Source organism: Pyrus communis, chromosome 9, assembly GCF_041283825.1.
Source record: "Pyrus communis isolate YQ-2024b chromosome 9, ASM4128382v1, whole genome shotgun sequence".
In the NCBI taxonomy this organism is placed as follows: Eukaryota; Viridiplantae; Streptophyta; class Magnoliopsida; order Rosales; family Rosaceae; genus Pyrus; species Pyrus communis.
The window spans coordinates 13,272,250-13,282,232 of NC_142573.1; the positions used below are offsets into that span (position 1 = coordinate 13,272,250).

The following is a 9,983-nucleotide window of genomic DNA, read 5'->3' on the forward strand; positions in this document are numbered from 1 at the left end:
AGAGCCATCAGCAAGTGACACATGCCCACCAAAGGAAATAGCGCCAGCTGACCCTGAACTTTCCCCTGAATCTGTTATTACCCAAGTTATTGAGCCACCTATGCCTTTTGCCCAAAGGCTGCAACAGACCACAATAGATCAGCACACTCGAGATTCTCTGCAGACACATGCAAAAGTGTACATTAATCTGCCGCTAGGGGATGCAACTAAGAAAGCTCCAAAGCAATCACTAAATTTCAATTTATCTAAGGCTCCAAGTCAACCCACTAAACAACAAGAATGCATGAATATTCAAACATATTTGGATACAGGGCAGACGGGTGGTGAGGAGAAAATTTTAGATGCTGTAACAATCTATGCGCTTGCATAGCCCATCACACTTAAGGAAATTCATGTGGAGTCCTACGAGAAAGCTAGAATTTACAAGGAAAATAAGATAAAGCTTCGTGATAGCCAAATTCTTCGTTAAGAAATTTGGCCAGTACAGAAATTATGGGTATTAAATACAAGATTTAAGTCAGTTCAAGGAAGGCACAAGCCTCACTGGAAGGGACCTTATTTGCCTTCAAAGACTAGTTCACAAAAATGGGTGGACAAGAAAGATTCAACCAATGAATTCAAATGCACAGTTCAAGTCAATCCTTGCATACCATTGCCCTATGATGCTGCAAAAGATTGGTTAACTCTACAAGAACAAGTGACGTGACCACCAATTTCTTTCAAATCCCTCTAGCTATAGACATTAACTAAAGCGCTTATTGGGAGGCAACCCAAATTTTCTAACTTTTTCTTTACTTCCTGTCTCTTTTATTTCATTATTTTCAATCTAGATGCATTTGAATTCCTAGGCTATCATTTAGTGTCAATTGTAATGTTAAAAAAAAAAAAAAATCGAAAAAAAAAAAAAAAAAACATTTACTTGTTTTATTTTTAGTTTACAGATAGTATTTTCTACATCCTATCTCTGATTTCAACACTTGGATTTTTGCAGACAGCAAACAAGACAAACAAGAACATCAACATCAACCACATCTGTGATTCACATAGTAGGGATGGGAAGTTATATCTTTTTGTTTTCCTACCCGGCCAATCTTCAGTTGAGAATGGATCCAACTAGCACAATCAACTAAAGAAATGGAGCTTAGCAAATGACATCAGAACCGAAGTTTGGGGTTGCCTGTGTTTTACTTACAGAACGGAGGAGTCTCGGATGATCGGCATTGGATTTACAAATTTTGGGGTCGTGTGCAGATGATGATTTCCATGAACGGGACCCGAGAGCAATAGAGGAAATGGCGAAGAGGCTCAAGGATGGCGGCTAGGTTGTGTGAGGTTTAGAGAGTTATGGGGATATTTTCTCCATCGTAAAGAAACGAGAAGGAGAGATAGGGATGAAAGCACTGAAAAGCCTTTTTCAGTTTCTAGAGAGAGGGTTGAGAGAAATGAGTGATTTCTTTCAGTTTCTCGAGAAATGAGAGAAACCTAGGGTATACAAATCACTCAGAATGGTGATAGTGATCTGGTCGTTCATTTGGAATCCTAAGGAACAAAATGTACTGATGCTTGCCACGTGTCCAAGGCTGGTGTTTCCCATATTTGTTCCGAAATGAGCATTTTGAATTAAAGAGAGGGAGAGCCGTTCGGCTCTAGGCTTGGGGTTGGCAATGAGGAATCCAATGTTTTTCTCCATACCGGTGCTAGGGTTTTGATGCACATGGGTTCGCGTGGGTCGTCCGTGTGGTGTCTCTACTTTTCTTGGGCATTTGTTTTGCGGGTTGGGTTTTACAACCCAATTGATCTTCCATTGGCCCGAGTGTGTTGTTCTTCCAGGCCTCATGTTTGTCTTCCAAATGGAGTCCAATTCCAACCCAGGTGTGTCCATTTCTTATTTTCATTTTTGATTTGTTTTGAGTTTTCTTTCATTTTATATTTGTTTTCTTCTATTTTGTCATTTTTTTAAGAATCAGTTAGCTTTAGGTTTTTTTTTTTTTTTTCCACACCTTGAGGACAATGTGCGACTTAAGTTTGGGGGTGGGAAATAAGAAATTTTTAATTTTTGAGTCAAATAAAAATTTTCAAATTTTAAGTTAATATTCATAGATAATTTTAAACGTTAGAACAAATGGACATGGTGAAAGTTAATCCCATAATAGAGTCTTTTCTATTTATCGTTGCTTAGACACTAATTCATGAGTTATACTTTGAAATTTGCACATTCATATTAACATGGTTTGTGGGGAGTGAGATTGAAACACTTACTTTTAGTCTAAGTTTAATTTTAATTTTTGTTTCAAGTAAAGTTAGTTATTGTTATCAATAAAGTAATAATTGTTTTACCCAAGACTTTGCTTAGTAACCAGGCCAGTCTTGCCTGATCAGCAGTGATTCTCGCGTCAAACAGTAAAGTGTTGCCATGGGGCAGGGTAGTTAATTGGTATCGTAGCCTTTTTAGCTCAAGTTAATAAGTCCTAAGGGGTGTTCTACACCTAGTGTCCTAAAGCCTTTGTGGTTTGGGAGTCATTGACCTAAAGCTCGCTACATAGGTTGGCTCGAAAGCTTAAGGGAACTAACATTGCACGACCACCACTGTTACTAGAAAGAAAAAAAAAAAAAAAAATATATATATATATATATATATATATATATATCAAGTTATTATGTGTGTGAAGTGTTAAATAAAGAGGACGAAAGGTAGGGGTTTTAGTCGAGTCTCCTTAGCTATATTGGTTCACTTTACACCAAAGGAAGTTCATGAATTCTTTTCTAATTGATTCTAAATGGCTTAGACTCTCTGGTGGGATTCATTGGAACTTTTAGAAAGATGCTTTAATTTTTAATGTTTTCTATGGATTGCAACTTGAAGATGAAAATTTTGTCTTAGTTGAGTTTTAATGAAGTTTTTAAGTTTGCTAGTTTTTATCTTTGTTTTTGAGTTTTGTTTTGCTTGAGGACAAGAAAAAAAGCTAATTTTGGGGGTATTTGATGAATCCATATTATACTATATATTTTACCCTAATCTTAGTATTAATTTATTGGTTATTTTGTTGAATTTTGATACTTTGGATTATATTTTCAATGTAGAACATTTGACTTTCTCTGAAGCAAAAAGTGATCAAACGCATGAATTTTGGAGTGATTCCAATTGAAGGATGTTCGTGTGCCTTTCAAGATGATTGAATCAAAATTCCAGATTTTTCAACCAAGCCGTTTGACCGTGACGATAAAATTAAAGCCCAGGGCACAGCTTTCCCAGATTGATGTTTCTGGACATTTTGGGTATTTTAAAGATCAAGATGGCGTATTTTGAGGAAGATTCCTTCTGAGAATTTGTAGGGAACATCTTCAACTTTAAAAATAAAAAAATAAAAAAAAAAAGACCTTTTGGGACCAAAGCAAAGTTGATTTGGTCAGTCAAAATTGTGATTTTCTAAGAAGTCCGATTTTTAGTTTAAATAGGAAACTTTTTATTTTATGTTTTATTATTTTATTATGTTTCCTAGTTTTATTCTAAGACCTTTTCTAGGAAGGATTTTATTTTGTAGTAGTATAAATAAGGTTTTTTAGCCATTGGGTTAGGGGGGGAGAACGCAATACTTTGGCTTTGGAGAGTTTTTAACGATTCAAGTTAATTTTTAAGGTGTTTTCTATCCATATTCTTAATAATATTTTGTTTTATGGTTGTTAGTAACTAGTTTCATTTGCTGGGGCGACGCCTTGAGCCTTAGCATGAATATGTAGTTTCCATTTAATTGCTTATGATATTATACATGCATACTTTGAATTATTAATCACTGTGCTCTAAACTGTCTCTATATCTTAATGTTTAGCTACCATTAGGATGTTTGGATAAGTAATTGGATGCAATTTTGGCGGAGGGTTGTCCCTAAAATTGACTAAGGCTTCTTGTGGTTAATATGTGTAACTACTTAGGATGGACGACATGTCTTAGGAGTTACATGGTTTTTCAAAAGGTTTTCCCAAAATTTAATGAGTCTTGCATGTTCATATTCGATATGGACGCCACGGACGGGTTTCATGTTAGATATACGTTCTATGTTGGGGCTTCCAAGTAGGGCATACTTTAGGAACACCTAACCTTCAAAATATGCATGTGTAATTCATAAGGAATTAGAAGAACTATGTAGGATTGTTGACGGGACGGCGGAACCCTACTTTTACAATTTGGTTTTCAAAACGTTTTCTTTTGTTTTCTTTACTTTGCTAATTTCTTTAACCTTTTTAATTAAATTCGTTTTTATATTTTTAAATTCAAAAACAACCTCTTCCAATCTTTGTTTCAAATAATTAATTAAGATTTGATATTTACATAAATTATTCATTCAATCCTTGCGGAAAACGACCTTACTTGAGCCGTTTATACTACAACTACCTTGTTCTCTTGCAAGTATTTTTAAGTGTTTTTATTCCTACTTTTGCAGGTGGTAAAATCCCTATCAAAGTTATCAACAAACCCACACTCAATATCTAAGAGCTAAAAACAAGCTTTTTATTGACGGATAATGATTTTGAAGTTTTAAATCTTCCAACTAAGGTATGAATCGATTTATGCAAAAATAATTTTGTTTGATTTCAATTTTTTGGGTTTGCTATGCTTTGTGCATGGTCATTACCTTTAAGAGTCTAATTGCTTATGATTTGATAGAGTAAAAATTGAGGAAAAAGTAGTAAAAAGAGAAAAGATGTCGATTGTGTAGCTCTCTGCGATCATAACAGTAACACTTACGAAAGTAAATGAGCATATTGTTGGTTGATTATAGCGATTAGTGTTGCAGGATTTATCCCAAACTTTGTAATCTGCTACTGTTTTTTTTTTCTTTTCTGGATCTCTATTAATACAAACTCATGTCGTTGCTTTAAAAAAGAAAAAGAAAAAAGAATGGCACAGCTACTGAAAATTGGTTCATTAGGAAGGCAAAAGTGATGAGGACTGTTGTTAGATTAGAATGTTTAGCCCACTTTTTGTTATTTTAATTTGCGGTGGTCTCACAAGATTCATAAACAAGTAGAAAATTCACTAAATTATTTGACTTGTCCACACAAATCAAACTCTAGAAAGCTTTCATTCCCTTAAACAAGTTGAAACTTCACCAAACTATTCAATTTGGAATTTTATTTTCTAAATGGATGTAAAGATAAATTTACATTTTGAATTGAGTTTGTATAGGTAGTTTAGGTAGTAAGTTTGGGCTTAAACAGATATTAATTCTTTAATTAAAAATAATATAGGTATAGAGAGTAAGTTGAATGTAGAAAAAGATTATATAAGTTCAAATAAAATTATTATTATTATTATTATTATTATCCCAAATTCATAAAAGGTACCAATTGCTTAGAAAAAAACAAATAAAGTGCACAAATTACACAACTTTGTTAACATTTGCAATAGCTAGCTAGGCTATTAGTGAAAAAAAAAAAAAAAAGTGTAATAACGAGTAGGTTTTGGCGAAAGTATTGCCTAATGTATATATACCAGAGTGTACGATGAACTTACTAGTTGAATAACTCCGTCTCGACACAACAAGCCAACCTAAATTGTCACTTCTAAAATCTGAAACACTGCATGCTTCAATAATTTCCAATCAAAAGACAAGGGTTCACCATCTTTTTTTATTAGGAACGTGCATGTACACGTACGTGCCATCACCATGACAATGTCCAGTGGATTGTTGAGGGTAAGTGACATCAATAATATAATCGGCTTGCCCCAAGATAAAGATAAAGTTATCTCCAACCGAAATGGTTAAATGTAATTCTGTTCAGAATTATAGCTTTTGTAAAAAGTTATTTTTAAATGAACAGTGTTAGGTCATATGTCTATACCATCTCCGACTCCAACCAAAATGGCTAAAAATAGCCCTCTCAATAGTTTTTTAGTTTTAAGTTTATACTTTAAACTTATTAGTTAATTTAATTAAACTACAGTTAGATGTTTTCAAATCCAACCGTTGAATTTGAATCAATTATTGCAACTGAGGCACTAGACACATGAAAGGGGGTAAGAGGTGGGCTACATTCGGTCAACTTGGTGCCCCTTTGGCCAAATAATGGTCTGGTGAGCTCCATAAAATCAGCCAGCCATAAGTTAGAGATGAATTTTTAGACAAATCAGACTACTTTTTAACTTTTGGACCTTTAACCATCTCTATTGAAAATGACCCATCGAGCTAGCTTCCCTTATGCAAAATTATCAGCTTTTTGCAAATTAAACTGCTGTAAAAGCCTCTAGTGACAATGCGAGACATCTAGCAATCACTCAGACACATATTGTAGATATATTTACGTCTTTCTCCTAGCTTATGAGATTGTAGATATATTTACGTCTTTCTCCTAGCTTATGAGATTGTACATTGTTAATTTGTAATCATGATATGGATACCAACGCTCTTTATTTTGCGTTCGACAATATAAGCATCTTATATATTTTGTCCGATAAAGTTGATTTCACTATCCCCTTTTTTTTTCTACAGATTTCACCATCTTCTGAAGTATCAGTACATGTGACGATTTCAAATATAAAGCAATGAATGCATGGTACATGAACCATGATCGTAATAAGAGCCGACATCTTTTCCTCGTTTGAGTGGTTTCTTTTTATGTGTGAGTCTCTGTCGAGTCTGTCCACGTTTCAGCCTTGGAAAGTTGCCTTTCATAAGAAGGAGAGGATCAAAATCCCATTTTGTAATGCATGCATCATAGAAAAAAGTTAAAACACCTTGAAAGCCTCCCCAGTTAATTAAGTTGAATGGTCTTTTGTTTTCTTCTGTTTCAGCTTTTTATGGTTATTTTAAGAGATTTTTAACGAAAATCTCTCTATACGGTTCATTTTAATGAAAAATTACATTTTTATATTAAAAAATTAATCATGATACTATTCACTTTACCGTTTATTTTGTTCTTATTGTTAAAATTCAAAATTTTCAAATATTTTTTTATTAGTTTTCCTTTATTTTAAAGCTGCACCATCCTTATTAATGTTTTATTAGTAAATTAGAAAAAGAGAGATGACCTGTTTGTTAAGACAGAAACAAATTGAAGGTGATGCGATCCCACCCTAGCTACTTCATGGCAGGCACAACAATGTCACAACCCATATAAAAAAAAGGATAATCCTATTTACACATTTATATTTACGTCTTATATATCTATTTATTCGATCCAAAGGTCAAAAATTAAAAAAATATGTGAAAAGTAAAAATAAACATGTGAATAACACTATCCTAAAAAGAATTGGAAAGCACATAAATGCCGAAAATAAAGTTTTTAATCTTTAATAATCAACGGCTAGATCTTGTATATAAGAATCTAATAAATCTTTGCAAAAGTTTGATGTTACATAAAACTTGTATCACTAAATTGAACACAACATTGTGGCCGGACAAATGAGGTAGGTGATAGTCTACCATAAATATATAAGTGACATGTATATGATCATTAATTTTATTTATTTGGTTTTGTGAATTTCCAAATGTAGCTAGTGTTATACTTAGGTTAACATTTTAGTACTTTTGTTTATTTTCTCAAGGAAACACTGTATATTGATCGAATTTTCTTTATCAATACGAAATTACAAACTTACAAACCTTTGTTTCCAACCCTAGAAAACAAAGTTAGGGTAAAACTAATGGTTTTCCTGGATTTGCTTGGCGCTATCACATTAATTTGGCCAAGTATTACATCAATTAGGTCAACCAACAACAGACACTTGTACATTACACACACAGTAAGTATTTGACTAATTTTTACTACTGCTGGACAGGGAGAGCTTGAGGAAGGGCCTCAACAGAAATAGTCTGCAACTTGCAATCAGCTGAAAGAAACTGAGCATGTTCTTCAATGGAAATTGAGTTGATTAGGTTTAGCAGAATCTGCTCAAGCTCCTCTCCATCAGTCCACTCATGGATCTCAGCCTTGATGAGTAATGGGTTTTTGCAGATTAGGTCATAAAGTGGGAAGTTCTTCCTTGGCATCACAAAGTCTCCTTCTTTGAGCTTCAAGCTTGGGCAATAATCTCCACTTCCATCACCAAGATAGATTAACCTTTTCTTCCCATCAGTTGAGACAGAAGCCTGGATTCTTTCAATGATCACACTCTGTAAATTAATCAAAGTAAAACCAAATTAAGTTCTTGATGAAAATTTTGTAATAATATCAAGTTTAAATACATTATTTTGCCAACTTAGCTAAGCCGATGTCAGCGATAAATATTTTTTATTATTTATAAAATCATTATCATGTATGATAAAAATATTGACCTCATGTCGTCAAAATCCTTGTTGATTATGACATGTTCAAGATTTGTTTTGTGTTGGGGGGTGAGGGGGTCACAAATAGAACAGGTAGAAGGATATGTCCAGAAAATAAAAACAAAATAGTGAAGAGCTTTCCAAGCCTTTTGGACCCAATTGTTCCAAATCTTTTATCGTCTTGAAAAATATATATTTTATTTGTTTCTTTCTTAAAATTATGAATTTATTTATTTATTTTTAAATGAAATAATACCTTGCACATGTTGGGAGGGCAGCGGCTGCAGCCATGAGGAGATTGGGTGAAATCGCAGTAAGGTGAAATCCTAAGCCTTCCTTCTTCGTCAACATAACTTGGGTTCGTGTTTATCTCTGAGAAATATTCCTCTAGCCCAAGATGCTTCAAAATTGTCTCAATAAAAAACAGATTTGCATCACTCAAAATCCTCAAATCACACCTGCAAACCCCACAAAAACAACAAAATTAATCTCCTATTTTCATATAAATAATATAAAAATTAAAAATTAAGGAGAGTTGTTAAAGAAAAGAAAAGTTTGGAGGGCTTAAACGAAGATACCCTAAAGCGTGAGCTGCTTTAATGGCTGGCACAACTCTTGGGTGAATTGGAGTCCTTTTCAGAACCTCCACAATGTCTTCAATGGTTTTTCCTTGTGAATGAAGCTCCTTCATCATCCTATCCTGCAAATATTTTGCCGATAAATAATCACATCAATTAAAAAGATCATGAAATTAAACAAGAAAATCCATAAAAACAACACGTGTGCAACATAAAATTCAATGAAATTATTAGAAACGATTGGAGGATCCGAAATTTTCCGCTACAACAGAAACATACCATGAGAGAGTTCCAAGGCATGGTGGGGAGGAGTTCGTTGAACAGATCAGTGGCACCCAATTCATCCACCACCCAATTGTCACTGTCACACTCGATGATTGTCTTGTCAAAGTCAAAAACCACCACAATTCCTGCCATTGTTCGTGAAAATTTTTGCACCAAGAAAAAAAACACACAAAGAAGCAGAAGAAAAAGAACAAGGAGTATTTCTTGGTTGTTATAATTTCTCCTGAGAAACACACAAAGAAGAGAAGGGTATTTATAGCAATGCAAGTGTGTGATTCAGTAGCCTAGCTATTGGGATTTAAATTCCAATGGAATATTACGTGCATAAAGATTTGTCTGGAATCGAATGCCCTCTTGGCCAATATTTGTTGGGGTGCGTGATGGGATTAGGGCCGTTAGATTGGATGACTTTGGGATGGTTGGAGGATCGGATGGTGGAGAGGGTAGGGATAGGATGGGATAATGCGCGGGAATGAGGGGAATATTCGAAGGGAATTAAGTTCACCCTGGGGGCTGGCCAACTTAGAAACGCACTTACCACTAACCATGGGGAATATGCCGAGCAAGGTTCGGTTGGTGTTGCTATTACCTTTTTATGTGGCTGCTAAGTGCTACGGCTTTTAGGCTGCGTCACACTCCACCACTACCTTAGGAGGGAGCCGTTTTGGATTTGGTTCTCTATTTTAATCCAAATCCTTAATTATTCCACAAACTTCTTTATTCCTAGAATATTAATTAAAAAATATATAATTTTAGTACGTAGTATATTAATTAAAAAAATATAGCAGTATTATTTAAACACACAAAACTAACATATTGTTGCAATCCTAATTATGTTAGGAATGCGATTGTCTAA

At 34.2% G+C, this 9,983-nt stretch overlaps 1 protein-coding gene across 1 annotated transcript; it reads right to left on the reverse strand.

Moving 5' to 3' along the window:
* Positions 1–7,556: 7,556 nt before the first annotated feature.
* On the reverse strand, positions 7,557–9,465 carry LOC137739873 (inorganic pyrophosphatase 1). The gene is made up of 4 exons (XM_068479603.2): positions 9,122–9,465; positions 8,843–8,964; positions 8,521–8,722; positions 7,557–8,111 (listed from the first exon to the last, which is right to left on the reverse strand). Exons 1-4 carry the CDS (start codon positions 9,257–9,259, stop codon positions 7,764–7,766), a joined length of 810 nt encoding a protein of 269 aa, XP_068335704.2. The 5' UTR covers positions 9,260–9,465; the 3' UTR covers positions 7,557–7,763.
* Between the last annotated feature and the right edge of the window lie 518 nt (positions 9,466–9,983).

Bases quoted from the DNA above. Each gene is read 5' to 3' on its own strand.
- LOC137739873 (XM_068479603.2), bottom strand. From the start codon at position 9,259: ATGGCAGGAATTGTGGTGGTTTTTGACTTTGACAAGACAATCATCGAG. The intron at 8,965-9,121 runs GTATGTTTCTGT...AAATATTTGCAG, and splicing joins TGCCTTGGAACTCTCTCATG to GATAGGATGATGAAGGAGCT. The intron at 8,723-8,842 runs GTATCTTCGTTT...TGGGGTTTGCAG, and splicing joins AAAGCAGCTCACGCTTTAGG to GTGTGATTTGAGGATTTTGA.